The 16,051-nt window shown below is 45.9% G+C and overlaps 1 protein-coding gene across 1 annotated transcript in view; it reads left to right on the top strand.

Moving 5' to 3' along the window:
- The first annotated feature begins 1,139 nt into the window (after positions 1 to 1,139).
- The window catches only part of RASGEF1B (RasGEF domain family member 1B), a 255,095-nt gene continuing 240,183 nt past the window's right edge, over positions 1,140 to 16,051 (top strand). Inside the window, exon 1 of the mRNA XM_028743811.2 lies at positions 1,140 to 1,535. Within this exon, the coding sequence (XP_028599644.2) occupies positions 1,467 to 1,535 (69 nt within the window). The 5' untranslated portion in view covers positions 1,140 to 1,466. The remainder of the gene's footprint in view (positions 1,536 to 16,051) is intronic.

Below are 16,051 nucleotides of genomic sequence, written 5' to 3'. Positions count from 1 at the left end.
ATGGAAGTGAGAGCTGGACCAAAAAGAAGGCTGATCACCGAAGAATTGATGCTTTTGAATGATGGTGCTGGAGGAGACTCTTGAGAGTCCCATGGACTGCAAGAAGATCAAACCTCTCCATTCTGAAGGAAATCAGCCCTGAGTGCTCACTGGAAGGACAGATTCTGAAGCTGAGGCTCCAATACTTTGGCCACCTCATGAGAAGAGAAGACTCCCCGGAAAAGACCCTGATGTTGGGAAAGATGGAGGGCACAAGGAGAAGGGGACAACAAAGGACCAGATGGCTGGACAGTGTTCTCGAAGCTACCAGCATGAGTTTGACCAAACTGCGCGAGGCAGTGGAAGACAGGAGTGCCTGGTGTGCTCTGGTCCATGGGGTCACGAAGAGTCGGACACGACTAAATGACTAAACAACAACAAGGTGCTACTAGAAGTAATTTTTTTTATTTTGTTCCGACTCCAGCAGACCAACACGGCTACCTACCTGGGTCTGTAACTTGAGTTCTTTTACATGGTTTAGCATGGGCGCTGGGGAACAGCAGGGCTCTTAGCACCTGTGCGGCAGGCAGAAATTCAACCGATTAAGCCCTTTCTAATATGGAAACAATGTTATGGGGAAAAGTTCCACTGACATTCTATTTCTTTTTTTTTTTACTTCTGCTTGGCCCTTGACCTTTTTTTCTCTTTGTTTTTTTGAGGGGAGGGAACCTTCACCCCACTTGCAAAACAGAACGCAAATTCGCACATAACACAAATCTTTTCTTTTTGAGTGTGTGTGCAATTGCGGCAGAGGTGCCCAATCTACATAACATTGCTCTGGGACCAGAAACGATCTGGCTTGCACACCCCTAGCCAGCCTGGAAATAGATGCGCAAAGATCCTACTTTAGATCTGAAACCGGTTCCTTTGCTAGCCTCCTGACCCCTTTTCGGCTACGAACAGACAGTTTGGCGCAGCTCCGATCCTGCGCTCCCCCTTTCCTCTAAAACCACCCAGTGATGCAGAAGGCGATGCCTTTTTCCTTCCCCCTCCCAGCCGTTTCATGCGCCGCAACTGTTGTCCCTCTTGCCTCCCCCTTGCGGGGCCCTTCCCCCTTTTCACCGTAGTAATAGTGACATTTGCTGGGAAAGGCTGGAAGCAAGCATCACACAGCTCCGGTCCCCTCTTTTGCCGTGGATCTGTCCAATTCCCGCCTTACCTCTCGCAAATTCAGGCCGCTTCAGACCTGGGCGAGTCAGGAGGGGACCCTCCTCACCATCGCACCATCTCCTTGGCACAATGGTGGGGCAAGAAGAGCTTGGATAAACAAGACCCTCTCTCTCCTGGAAGGAATGGCCAGGGCTTGGCTCTAAGGAAGCACCTCTCTTCCGCTGCCGCTGCCGCTGCTGCTGCGCCTTCAAAGGATATTGTACCTGGCACAGTGTCAACAAGATCTCTGGGCGAAAACCCTTCCTCTCTGCTTGTATATGGCAAAGTTTCTCGCGGTGCTTCTGGGCTGCACATTGCCAGGCAAGGGACACTCCCCCATGTTCGAGGTAAGCGCCAGGGGGTTTTGCAGGGTGCGGGTGCAAGCTAAAAAAATCTGGTGATATCCTTGTTGCATTTGTGCTTCCTTGCTTCTTTAAAATGCCTCAATGGTCCTTTGGAAAGATCTGGGCTCCTCAGTCATCACAGCCACCCCCACCCCTCCAAGTGCTAGCCAGCCTGCCTTCTGGGTGGGGTAAAAAGAAGGGTGGTGGTGGTTGTGGAGGAGATGGACCCACCTGTGGTTCTCCAACGCAAGAGCAGAACTGACTTCCACTTGACACATCAGTGCGTTAGCTGTCAGTTGACTGGAGTTTAATTGCCCCCTCTTGACATCCGCAGCACATGCTGGGGATATCTGTAGCTTTCCCCCCAAGCAGGGATATTTCCTGCCTGCTTCTCTGGAGGATTGAAATCATCCTGCTGTGGGGGGGGGGGGGGACGGTCGGTCGGTCGGAGAAAGGAGCCAGGGCACTTGTTAGTCTAGGAAGAGGTTCTTGGTGTAAAGTCTGCATCCTCTGTTGATTCCCCAAAGGAAATAGCACATGAACTAGAAAGTGACTTCCAGTAAACTGTCAAATGCAAGTAAGTGTGTGTGTGTGTGTGTGTGTGTGTGTGTGTGTGTGTGTAGGGGAACACAAGGTCCAGAATGTGAATGAAGAAGGTGTATTTTAACTGTGGCGGAGCTGGAAAACGACAGAGGGGAAAGAAGGTTGCAGACTTGTGTGTGCTTTCTAAGTATCAGCGATGCAAGACGATTCTCGCAAATAAGAAGCTGAGATGACTTTGGCCAACTTTGGCTCAGCTCCTGGGCATTGTATTTAGGAGTTTAAAAGCTGGTTTTTGAATTTTTTTGGCGAGGTTCCGTCTTGCTTCCGTCTTGCACAACTTCTAAAGTTGGAATGTGTAGATTTATACGCGTACGCAGGAACACAGGAAGGTGTGTTGTCCTTGTCTATCTTGCTCGGTACTGTCTAAACCAGCCTTTCTCAATCTGTGGGTCCCCAGATGTTGTTGAACTACAACTCCCATCACCCCTAGCTAGCAAGGCCAGAGCTCAGGGATGATGGGAGTCATAGTCCAACATCATCTGGGGACCTACTGATTGGTGGTGTCTCTCCAGGATTTTAGTTAAAGCTCTCTCCAAGCCTTACCTGGAGATGCCAGAACTGATGCTCTGCCACTGAGTTATGGCGCTCCCTCCCAATAATGCTGGATATGGGCAAGGAACCACTGGGTTTCATAGAATTGTAGAGTTAGAAGGGACCACAATGATCATCTAGTCCAACCCCCTGCAATGCAGGAATCTTTGGCCCAACGCTGGGCTCGAACCCACAACCCTGAGATCAAGAGTCTCGTGTGCTACCAACTGAGCTATCCCTGCTCCACCTGGTGTGGCCTTGGGTCTCTCACTGTCTCTCAGGCTAACCTACCTCACTGGCTTGTGGTGAGGATCAAAAGAGGCCACTCCCACTTATGTCTCCCTGCGGAAAGGAGATACACAGATATATAGTAAATCCACCCATAGTATGGAGTTTTGGCCCCATGTTTGGGATCATGCCACCTCCAGCCCGTCCAGCACAGGCAACTTGCAGCCAACAATGACAGGAACGCAATGAGCAATAAGCACGATTTATGGCAAAAGTAAAGATTAAGCCCAGTGTATTTTGTGCTGTCCTCAGCTCTTTGTCAGCAGAAATTTGAATACAAAAGTGGAGGCAGGGAGGAATATTATAGCAGCCCAGTGTTAAGGACGTTTTCTTGGAAGATGCACTGGGTTGAGTTCCTGGGACAGAAGCCTTAAGCCACTGATTTTCTAGCTCTCTGCCCAGGGAACCTGGGAATCCACTGCAAGGGATTCTGGGTGATGTTTTAGGGTGTGCTCTCAGCTCATGCAGGCTTCACTGATGGCTCACCTGGGCTGCTCTAAAACACACCTGTGGTGCAGTTAGGCCTTGGTAGGCTCTCGAGTTAATGGCTTTACAGAAAGCACCCCTCTTTTGTTGGCCCTGTGTTTTTGTACAGTAAGATCTGCTTCTTCCATACAGCTCCCCAGAAATGAAAGTATAAGCCCAGAAAGGACCTAATTAACAAGCATTACCATGTTTGGTGGCATGATCCCAAACATGGGGCCATGTTTATTTTCCTTTTGGAGGAAGGGGTTCTGAAGAGTTGTGGGGCCTTTGTGTTGTTGTTGTTTAATAATAATAATAATAATAATTTATTATTTATACCCCGCCCATCTGGCTGGGCCTCCCCAGCCACTCTGGGCGGCTTCCATAAAAACCAAAAATACAGTAAAATCACATGTTTAGTCGTTTAGTCGTGTCTGACTCTTTGTGACCCCATGGATCAGAGCACACCAGGCACTCCTGTCTTCCACTGCCTCCTGCAGTTTGGTCAAACTCATGCTGGTAGCTTCAAGAACACTGTCCAACCATCTCGTCCTCTGTCGTCCCCTTCTCCTTGTGCCCTCCATCTTTCCCAACATCAGGGTCTTTTCCAGGGAGTCTTCTCTTCTCATGAGGTGGCCAAAGCATTGGAGACTCAGCTTTAAGATCTGTCCTTCCAGTGAGCACTCAGGACTGATTTCCTTCAGAATGGAGAGGTCTGATCTTCTTGCAGTCCATGGGACCCTCAAGAGTCTCCTCCAGCACCATAATTCAAAAGCATCAATTCTTCGGCGATCAGCCTTCTTTGTGATCCAGCTCTCACGTCCATACATCACTACTGGGAAAACCATAGCTTTAACTATACGGACCTTTGTTGGCATCATCTGTGCTTTAAATTTATGGTGTCTGTGTAGCCATCGTGAATGGAGATGGGGCATTTTCAGTCATAGCACCCTTTCATGGAAGTCTGTCCCCAGAAAAGTTTGTCTGACGTCAGTTTTCACTTTTAAGAGAGAAAAAAGACTGTGGTTTTATTTTCATTTGCCTACCCGTGATAGCCAAACTTGGCCCTCCAGCTGTTTTGGGACTACAACTCCCATCATCCCTAGCTAACAGGACCAGTGGTCAGGGATGATGGGAATCGTAGTCCCAAAACATCTGGAGGGCCGAGTCTGCCTATGCCTGATCATAGAGTTGGAAGGGACACTGCCCTAGGCCATTTGATGTGTGCTCATTTATGCAGGACTTGTTTAAGTGTCTGCCAAATTTGCCTGTTACGTCTTATTGTGTTTTTATTTCTTTCCCTCTTTTGTAAGATGCTCTCTGAGTGGTGGCTGAAGAACTGCCAATAAATGTTTTAATAAAGGGACCCCTGACCATTAGGTCCAGTCGTGGCCGACTCTGGGGTTGCAGCGCTCATCTCGCTCTATAGGCCGAGGGAGCCGGCATACAGCTTCCGGGTCATGTGGCCAGCATGACTAAGCCGCTTCTGGCGAACCAGAGCAGCTAGCGCACAGAAACACCGTTTACCTTTCCGCCGGAGCGGTCCCTATTTATCTACTTGCACTTTGACGTGCTGTCGAACTGCTAGGTTGGCAGGAGCAGGGACAGAGCAACGGGAGCTCACCCCGTCGCGGGGATTCGAACTGCCGACCTTCTGATCAGCAAGTCCTAGGCTCTGTGGTTTAACCCACAGCGCCACCCGCGTCCCAATAAATATATGCAAATAAATAAACTAACCAGGGATGATGCCTCCAGTTTTGGAGAAAGGGGAAACTTTTGGCATGATGTCACCTTGGAGCTCAACCCGAAACTAAAGCTTGAGTAACAGGTGTTTCATAGGCTATTAGAATCATATAATTATAGTTGGAGTCAGAGGTCGATTTAGGGCAGTGTGACCAGTTCTGCCGCACTGGGCGCCGAGCCTAGTGGGAGCCACAGGGCTACACAACTATGACATAGTGAATTCAGCAGAACCGAAGGTGAGAGGCAGGGTGACGTGCTGAATTTTGGCCTGGCATAGGGTGTTGCTGAAATTTGAAAGACCAAAGACAGCCCTGTTGGAGTCCAGCAACCTCTGGAAAGTCACAGGGTCCCCATGGCTGCTGTATATGGCAAAAGTCCTTCAATGGTCACCAGTATACTGGCAGATTCCCCTAATCTCCTATTGGGAAACCCAACAGGCACACAAAGGGGCTTATGGGAGCTTAGGAATGGGAGATATATTCTGTTTTTCAGGGAACTGGAACCCCATCTTCATCTGTTGAATTTATGCCTTGAACTCAGCCCTCAAAGAAGCAGGAATCCCACTGAGAAGCAGAAAAGACTAAGCTCCTGCAGAATAATGGACTCTTTGATGAATCACTTTGGGTTTCTAGGTGTCCTAAATATAGAGCTTTCAGCAGTGAATAAAGAGAAGGGACTATTGCTGCATTCATGTAATGGTTTAATTTATTGACAGCCACTCAGATTCCTTCCCCGAACCTCAAGCCGAAGGCCTCTGAGGGAAATGGACTAATTAAAACTATGCATAGCTTTACACGCCGCCCAGTTTGCCGTGAATAAAGTTCAATCTCAATAGCAGGGGCTTTAATAAAGGATTCATTAATCTCACTGTAAATATAGGCAGCCAGTGGAAATAGCTGAACAGCAATAATCCCACTTGCAGGGGAAATCCATTGCAAAACTATCGTGGATTTCCAGGAGGGAGAAGAAGGGCTGGGGAAAGCTTCATGGCATACAAAATAGTCCCTTGGATGGGATGTAGGGGGAGGGGTTGTAGCTCAGCCGCAGAGGACATGCTTTGAGTGTAGAAGGGGCCAGCAAGAAGTTTCTCCAGGAGAGCCTGACTTTGATACAACTGCGAGTGTGTGCCTGTGTGCTGCTGGTATAAATGGGGAAGCAGCGTGAGGGCTGGGGGGCATTTAACCATTTGCCTCCCTGCTGTTTTCCCCAATCTAAATTGCCCCACTCCAGCTTCTACTTTGGTCCGCAGGGGAGAAAATATAGGTCCCAGTGTATCACACCTGTATTTTCCCACCACGGAGCGAAAAAGCCAGGATGTGGGGTGAATTTAAATTGGGAAAGGAGAAACAGAGGAAACAGGTTTATACAGTGATACCTTGGGTTAAAGACACTTCAGGTTACAGACTCCACTAACCCAGAAATAGTACCTCGGGTTAAGTACTTTGCTTCAGGATGAGAACAGAAATTGTGCAGCGGTGGCAGCGGGAGGCTCCATTGGCTACAGTGGTACCTCAGGTTAAGAACAGTTTCAGGTTAAGAACGGACCTCCAGAACAAATTAAGTTCTTAACCCGAGGTACCACTGTATGTCCCTAGCTCACACTACCTGGAGGATTAAATTTGGAACAGCCTCACCTCCACATTTAGGGAAATAAAAATGGGGAATTAAACACGGGTCTCTTGGTGTAAGATGTAGTTTGGCCCGAACGCCCCAGGTCCGGTTCCTGGCACCTCCAATAAATAAGGTCATGTACATACTGGACATTTAAAACACCTGGCTTCTCCCAAAGAATCCTGTCACTTACCCTGCACAGTGCTATTAATTCCCAGCACCCGTTGCGAACCACAACTCCCAGGATTATTTAGGGGTGGGAAGGTGCCTTCAAGGTGTGGCGTGCATGCAGCCTAGGATCCCATTCCTGAGCCTCACATCTTTTGGATCACACCCCAGTTCCCCTGCCCCTTCTCCCCTTTTTATTTTAAAGAAATGATTTGCTTAAGGCAAATCATCCAAGTTTTCTTTGAGCCAACAGCTGCATTCACCCAAAGATCTGGATATCATCACATCTAGTTTGATACTGGGTGACCTTGGCAATAGTAGGTTTGTTCTGAAAGAGAGGTTCAAGCTGCCCAGCAGAAGCCCCTGACCAATTTCTTATTTTGCACAGGCTTTTGCATTGAAATCCTGCACCCTTTTATTTGCAACTCACTCCTCGTTTTACATTGCCTTTGAAAGAAGGCTTGGTGGGGAGAGAAAAAAAAGAGTGAAATGATCATTGTTTGCTGGTGTTCCTAAGATGAAGCATTGCACTGTGAACCCCTGTGGAGACGAAACACTTCTTTCCTCTGGGGGGGTTTAGATGACAATATTAATAACAAGCCCTGAGGCTAGATAGATCAGCCTCGAAAAGATCCCTGAAGTGACAGGCAGGAACAGAGAGAGCTTGCCTCTATAGCAGAGCATATGACTTGCATGTCAAAGTGCAAGTTCAGTCTTTTGCATCCTGCATCAAGAAATCCAGGGTACCAAGGCGGATGAATGGGGATTCCCATGGCGATGCAGCTTCTTTTGACTCCAGTGTCATATTTAGCTTGTGAAGTCCACATGTTGTTTATTCGAGAGAGAAAAGTGAAGTTTCTTTCCTCATTATACTTCTACCTCACTTCTTCTCAAAGGGGCTTTGAGCAGATTGCGTAATTCTCCAAACTAGCAGATTTCTCAGAGTCATCTTTGCTTAGCGTCACACTACAGTGGTACCTTGGTTCTCAAACGCCTTGCTACTCAGACAACTTGGAACCCGAACACTGCAAACCCGGAAGTAAGTGTTCCGGTTTGCAAATGTTTTTCGGAAGCCGAACATGCTCTGTTTTGAGTGTTATGCTTCTATTTTGAGTGCCACGCTTCCGTTTTGAGTCTTACGCTGAGGTCTGTCTGTTTTTGTTATTTATTTTGCGTTCTTGTGGCTATTTTTTTTGTTTTTGTGACTGTGTGGAACCCAGTTCCGCTACTGATTGATTGATTGATTGTGCGACTGCAGTACATTGTTTATTGCTTTCATTTTATGGATCAATGGTCTCGTTAGATAGCAAAAATCATGTTAAATTGCTGTTTTAAAAAGTCTGGAATGGATTAATCCATTTTGCATTACTTTCTATGGGAACGCACGCTTTGGTTTTGGAACGCTTTGGTTTTGGAATGGACTTCTGGAATGGATTAAGCTTGAGCACCAAGGTACCCCTGTATTCCTTTAGTACAGGGGTGGGGGATGTTGTTGGATTACAACTCCCATCAGCCTTGGCCATGATGGCTGGGGCTGGTGGGAGTCCAGCAACATTGGGAAGGCCAAAGTTCCCCAGCCCCACTCTAGTATCATTAATAAGTGGGATCTGCAACAGAACCTCACCGCTGGAAGTGCTTGTGTGCAGGGAGTCAGCCATGCCCCCATAACTTCTTCCAGGGCCTGCTCTGAGTTTGCATCCAGACACAGGATGGGGAATGTGTGGCCCTCTATATGCTGTTGAACTCTCAACAGCCCCATCCAGCATGGTCAGGTGATGGCCTTCATAGGATCCAACTCCTAGGGGCCGAGGGGTCTTTGCCCCCTCCCCAATAAAATATTTGAGAGGGTGCCCCCAAAAGAGTTGCCATTCAAATGACATGCATGTACCATGTCATGTGGTGGATTATGCGGGGTGGGGCTTACCTGCCCCCCCCATATTTTGCTCAAGTTGGCATCCCTGTTGGTCTCTGTAGTCCAGCAACAGGTTCCTCATCCCTGATCTAGGCTTTCCTGCTTGGAGACAGTGTCTCTCCTACATTTGAAAACAGCAGAAGCAATACAGAGATGAGGATGGAACTAATAATAATAATAATAATAATAATGATAATAATAATCATTATTATTATTTATTATTTATACCCCGCCCATCTGGCTAGGCTTCCCCAGCCACTCTGGGCGGCTCCCCAAAAAATATTAAAATACTGTAATACATCAAACATTAAAAGCTTCCCTAAACAGGGCTGCCTTCAGATGTCTTCTAAAAGTCTGGTAGTTGTTGTTCTCTTTGACATCCGGTGGGAGGGCGTTCCACAGGGAGGGCGCCACTACCAAGAAGGCCCTCTGCCTGGTTCCCTGTAACTTAAACAGCAGGACATCACAAAGATGCAAAAGCTCAGTTTAAGGCTCTAATTCGATGCACACTTTGCAGAGAGTAAGCTGGGACTTACTTCTGAGTAAAGAAGCATATGCTGCAAGTCCCTCTCTCACATTTTGACTGGATGCAAGCCTCTAATGCAGGCATCCACAACCTTTGGCCCTCCACATGTTTTGGACTATAATTCCCATCATCCCTAACCACTGGTCCTGTTAGCCAGGGATCATGGGAGTTGTAGGCCAAAACATCTGGAGGACCACAGGTTGGGGATGCCTGCTCTAATGTGCATGCATACTCAAACCATATTCCCTCCACCCCTTGAAAGCTGAAGAAAATGTGTATTTGGGGTTTGTTGTTTCCACATCTTGAAAAGGAGAGGGGAAGTACGGTTCAGGCCCAGAAAGATAATCTGCTGAATCTAATTTCTGGGTTGCTGGAGAATTCTCTATCTTCATTAACATCCTCTTCTTGACATCTGTGCTGAGCCAGCTTTCAACATCCAGAAGAAAAAACAAGCTACAAGTCCACCACTTACCAACTCACTCTGCCCCTCTGCCCGTTAGATTTTTTATGATGTCAATTTTTCACTTGAATCAGCTATAAGGGACTTGCAGAACATAATCTCTTAATCTTAATTGTTTAATCATTTATAGGTTGCTTTTTCGAATAACTGGTTGTTTTCAAAAAATGACTTATAGCAAGTTTCAAGCACCAACAGCCCTACTAGAATATCGGTAGCAGTCCCGCTCCCCTTTTCAGACTATATTCTTTCATAGGGGTGCCCCAGAGGAAGAATAGATTTGCCTTTTCTTAGGATATGACATTCAACAGGAAGCAATGGACACATGAACCGGTAAATGAAAAATCTCATTTATCTTGCCTTTGCTTTTACTGTAACACAGGTTGCTGTCCGTGGTGCTGCAATTGTTTGATTTGTGATCAGTATTCAGTCCGGGGATATTTGTAAGTTTCAGGGCAGGCAGAGTGAAAATGACTGCTGATGTCCTTCAGAGGGTGGGTGAGTTTGAGTTGTTACCCATTAGAACAAAATTAAAACAGCTATATCTCCACTGCACTATATTTCCTTAACCAAGGCAGTTCTTATCAATTTACATCCCATAGTTCAGCTTCTTGGTCTCTTCCTTGCCCTCTCCTGGATACTTCCAGTGCACTCTAGCACTTTCCAGTGTTTTGGATCTTTTAAAGTGCCCCATCTCTTTTTATTTCTTGCAATTCTTCACCTCCAACTTTTCAAGCTTCTGACCCCACAACCTTTCGGCTTATCCAGTTTTCTGTATTGACATATGTACAGTGGTACCTCGGGTTACATATGCTTCAGGTTACATACGCTTCAGGTTACAGACTCCGCGAACCCAGAAATAGTGCTTCAGGTTAAGAACTTTGCTTCAGGATGAGAACAGAAATCATGCCCTGGAGGCGCGGCGACAGCAGGAAGCCCCATTAGCTAAAGTGGTGCTTCAGGTTAAGAACAGTTTCAGGTTAAGAACGGAGCTCCGGAATGAATTAAGGACTTAACCTGAAGTACCACTGTACAATATTTTGACTTCTTCTCCACTTTCAGTGAATCAGGAGGAGAGTCTTTGATAAGTTTCTGTTTCCCCTTAATTTTAAAACCCCCCACAACACCTATGAAAAAACTTGAGCAAACCCTTTTGACCCTCCTGTGACCATCACCCTGAACAAAACACCCCCACGTACTTTTAACCTTCTTGTGAATTTTTGGCCCTCCTGTGCACAACAGCCTTCAAACCAAAACCACAAGTTCTGTTCCTTTGCCACATAAAATATGCTAAATTGTTTGTTTTTGTGTGTGTGCATGCAGGGAGACACAGCAAAGATGTATAAAATTATGAAGGTGGTGGAAAAAAATTGAATGAGTTCATCCAGTTAAATCCAATGGCAGTAGATTCAGGAGAAACAAATGTAACATAATGGAGTTCATGGACACAAAATCTGATACTGGCCACTTGGTTAGATGGCTTTAACATTATCTTTAAAAGTAGCAAATGATCTGTCTCAGGCTATTGACCATAATAGTGCAAAATGGATGTTTATCTCTGAATAAAGGTAGTTTATCTCTGAATATCCAATGCTGGGGAGGTGCTGGCTATCTACACTGTGACATTTCTGGGACATTCAGGCAGTATATACACCATACATTTAAATAGCACCATCCCAAATTCTGGGAACTGTAGTTTCCCCCCTCTCAGAGCTACAGTTCCCAGAATTCTTGACAAATTGCCATTCCCTGGATTCTTTGGGTGAAGCAGGGGGAAATTGTTTTAAATCTCCCCTCAGACCACTAGAAAACTGCTGAAGGTGGACCACTTAATATCTTTTCAGCCTATTGTAGCAATTGTAGTTTGCACTGCTAGATGCTGCATGATTTTCAATTGTATTTTTATTGCTTCTTTTATTTCTCATATACTGTATTTGTTGCATCGTGGTATGAAGTCCATGGAGGTCAAATTGCAATACAATAAAATGCAGTACATAAGAAATGAAAGAAGCCATAAAAATGCAATTAATAATCAATATCAATATTGGATGCAATGGATGCGTTGTCTTCCATCTTCAGCTGCAAATTCACAGAACACCTGATTGAATCTTGCAGACCACCTTGTGGTCCATTGACCACAGCTTGGGAACCCCCTGCATTAAATGTTTGTGGTGTTTGTCCCTTGGTTAGAGGTAAAGGTAAAGGGACCCCTGACAATTAAGTCCAGTTGCAAATGACTCTGGGGTTGCAGCACTCATCTCGCTTTACAGGCCAAGGGAGCCGGTGTTTGTCCGCTTCCGCAGACAGTTTTTCTGGGTCATGTGGCCAGCATGACTAAGCTGCTTCTGGTGAAACCAGAGCAGCACATGGAAACGCCGTTTACCTTCCCGCCGGAGTGGTACCTATTTATCTACTTGCACTATGTGCTTTCAAACTGCTAGGTTGGCAGGAGCTGGGACCGAACAGCAGGAGCTCACCCTGTTGCAGGGATTCGAACTGCCGACCATTTGATTGGCAAGCCCAAGCGGCACAGTGGTTTAACCCAAAGCACCATCCGTATCCCATTGGTTGGAGGTAAAGGGAAGTAATTCTCATGTCCTTAAATGGTGAAGTGGGACTTGTAGATTTTGCCCATGGTCGTACTTACAGAGCTGCTCATACATCTTTCCCCCAATCGCTATTAAAATGATGATCCTGTTCTCAGTATGACACAACTGAGCAGAGTCTAGACACAATTGCAGCAAGTTCTTGCTTATTTGTGTAGGAATTTGTTTGAGGGTGGAGTTCCTTTAGGGGCTGAAAATTTTTTTAATGAGCTTTCTAATTAGGCTTTTGATGGAATCCCTTAATTGATGTTTGCTCAGTTTGTGAGCTCTTTGGCTATTTAATTAATGCCTGTTTATTCCAGCAATGTTTGATAAGTACAGGCGCACAAATGTTATGAATAAAACACAGAGTCTCTTGAGCTCTGGGCTTCCTAATTTTGCCAAATCCCTCCCCTTGAAATGAAATCTGGTGGAAGCAACGCAGCTCAGAGAGTGTGAGTGGTGAGCCGGGAAGTCATGATCTTGATGCTACCCCATAGCCACCGATTCTCAAAGGGGGATAACACTGGCCTTCTTTAGACATTGCTATTGTGAGAATACTTTGGTAAAGCCTGTGAAGAATGCTCAGGCCTGTTCTCCGTATAAATGCTACCATCGCTCTTAAATTTAAGGAGCAGAATGAAGCCAGGCAGGTCATAAGCAGAGAGGAGGGACGTTGTAGGGAGATTCTTAAGATTTCTTATGCAAGCCAGCAGAGGTTCATGCCGAAAGGGGTTAAAGCCCTTAATGGAGGGCTGAGGAGCATCTTTTCCAGTCCAGAAGTTGTGAACAACTTTCCAAGATCCACATACCAGTTGTGGCTGTGTATAGAGGCAAAATCCGCTCACCCGCTCTGAGACCCCACAGATAATCCTCCCCTGGCCTCCTTGCTGGCCCAAGTAGGACCAATTCAGCCAGCTAGCCCTGGGGATTATCTAATTGACTTTTGATTTTTGAATTTTATTGTTATTCATGTTTTTATACTGTATTTTATGCTGCTTTTATAATTGTTTTAAAGTGTTTTAAATTTGTTGTCAGCTGCCCTGAGCCCGGTTTTTGAACCGGGAAGGGCGGGTATGAATAAATTTTTTATTATTATTATTATTATTATTATTATTATTATTATTATTATTAGGGGTGGAACAGTGTGACTCCTACCTCTGCACAGCAGGCTACGTTCCAGGGCACATGAAGTCAGAAATTTCTATAAACATACGTGGGTGGCGCTGTGATCTAAAAACCACAGAGCCTAGGACTTGCTGATCAGAAGGTCAGCGGTTCGAATCCCCACGATGGGGTGAGTTTCCGTTGCTCAGTCCCTGCTCCTGCCAACTTAGCAGTTCGAAAGCACGTCAAAGTGCAAGTAGATAGATAGGTACCGCTCCAGCGGGAAGGTAAACGGCGTTTCCGTGCGCTGCTCTGATTTGCCAGAAGCAGCTTAGTCATGACCCAGAACCTGTTGAGCACTGCAACCCCAGAGTCGTCCGCAATGGGACCTAACGGTCAGGGGTCCCTTTACCTTTTTACCCCACATAAACACATCTCTTCATCAAGCCATCCCAGCTAGAGCCTGTGTGGTGTAGTGGTTAAGAGCGATAGACACGTAATCTGGGGGACCGGGTTCGCGTCTCCGCTCCTCCACATGCAGCTGCTGGGTGACCTTGGGCCAGTCACACTTCTTTGAAGTCTCTCAGCCCCACTCACCCCACAGAGTGTTTGTTGTGGGGGAGGAAGGGAAAGGAGAATGTTAGCCGCTTTGAGACTCCTTAAAGGGAGTGAAAGGCGGGATATCAAATCCAAACTCTTCTTCTTCTTCTTCTTCTAGGCAATATCATTAAAGGGTGCAGGGCTCTGCAATGTGTTTAGTTCAGGCACGCCCAGCCATTCCAGCTGGAAAACCTTTTAGGTCTCTCGCAATGTATTGAGATGATCTACATGGTGTTTGCAAGTTCTTCAGCTCACTAGTGTCTCCCCCCTCACTTTTGTGCTAACAGCATGCCAGACTCTGAGACAAGACTGGATGTCAAGTTGATTCAGTGACAGCAGGGGGGAAAGGGGGGGAAAGAAAATATCTCCTATAAATCTGCTCCTGATAAATTTTGATAACATAACCTGGAGGTTCTTGGAAAGGAGATAGAGACATAATTGGTGCAACGGCCGCTGGCAGACTTTTTTTTTTTTGCTTTTCACCCATGGTTGGAAATGAAATACTGTCACAATCTTGGATAAATGAGATGGGAGGGAAGCGCATTGCAGGTCAAGGGAAAAGGGCAGGAGGAATTGGTCGGGACATCCGTGGAGGAAATAAATTGCATCCAGTCTTTGAAATGCTGCCCGTTATTGAACCTGAATTGTTTTTAAGTCTCCCTTTCCTATCTGACTGGACAAGTTGATAGCTCGGTATATTAAAGGACAAGACCTGACAAAGGACTGAAATGTTAATAAACGGCTCCGCAATCAGCACTGGAAGAGAAATCTTGATAGAACTCAAAAGTTGGCGGCGTTCTGATGGCTCAGTGCAAGGCTGCCATGTATTATTTAAAAATGGAATCAAAGTCGACAAAAAAAACCCCAGTTCTCTGTGCCAGTTTTAATAAGACGCAACACTGCATTTCAGCCTACTTTTTACTCTTACTCTTTTCAAAGTTGGCATCATTAGATAGGTTTTTATAAAATAAATGCTTCTTGAAGGTTTTTAAGGGCTCATACACATGTCTGCTTGCCCTGCTGTTTCCCCCTTCCCAGGAAAAAAACCCTCTTTACTGCTGAATCCGAGCAAATGTCAATCAAGTTTTTCTGTGGATTTTTCTGATTCAGCAGTAAAGAGAAGGTTTTCCCAGGAAAAATGGTGCTGTAAAGGTAAAACCACTTGGATTCATGCCTGGAAAGCACAGGATAAATAGAAAACCTCTTGGGCCATTGCTTTCCAGGTGTTGTTAAGTATAACTGGTTTGATTCATACTGAAAATGAGAAAGTCTGTGTATTGCATGCCCTCCAACATTCTCCGATGAAAATAGGTACATCCCATTAAACAACAACAACAGTAATAATTTTACTATATATACCTTGCCCATTTGACTGGGTTGCCCCAGCCACTCTGGGCGGCTTCCATCATATATAAAAACATAATAAATTGGGGGTTGGATAACTCCATACAGTGGTACCTCGGGTTAAGTACTTAATTCGTTCTGGAGGTCTGTACTTAACCTGAAACTGTTCTTAACCTGAAACACCACTTTAGCTAATGGGGCCTCCTGCTGCTGCTGCGCCACCAGAGCACAATTTCTGTTCTCATACTGAAGCAAAGTTCTTAACCTGAAGCACTATTTCTGGGTTTGCGGAGTCTGTAACCTGAAGCGTATGTAACCTGAGGTACCACTGTACTGGATAACTCAATACCTGCCAGCATTTCTCCAATGAAAATAGGGACGTCCTAAGGAAAAGTGGGACATATCAGAGGATTATCCCATTTTAGCCTTACATTTGCACCCCACCGTGAGCAGCTTGGGTGAAGGGCATTATGGGAAATGAAGACATGCAGGAGTCGAGTAAGGGGCTTTTAAATTGCACAGGGTGATTTTTATCTTGGTGTTTTGTAACCATAAACGATTCAGATGCCTCAATCTGCC

This window comes from Podarcis muralis, chromosome 9 (genome assembly GCF_964188315.1).
Source record: "Podarcis muralis chromosome 9, rPodMur119.hap1.1, whole genome shotgun sequence".
In the NCBI taxonomy this organism is placed as follows: domain Eukaryota; kingdom Metazoa; phylum Chordata; class Lepidosauria; order Squamata; family Lacertidae; genus Podarcis; species Podarcis muralis.
Note: the sequence above shows the minus strand (reverse complement) of the source record. Positions and strands in the feature narration are given on the sequence as shown.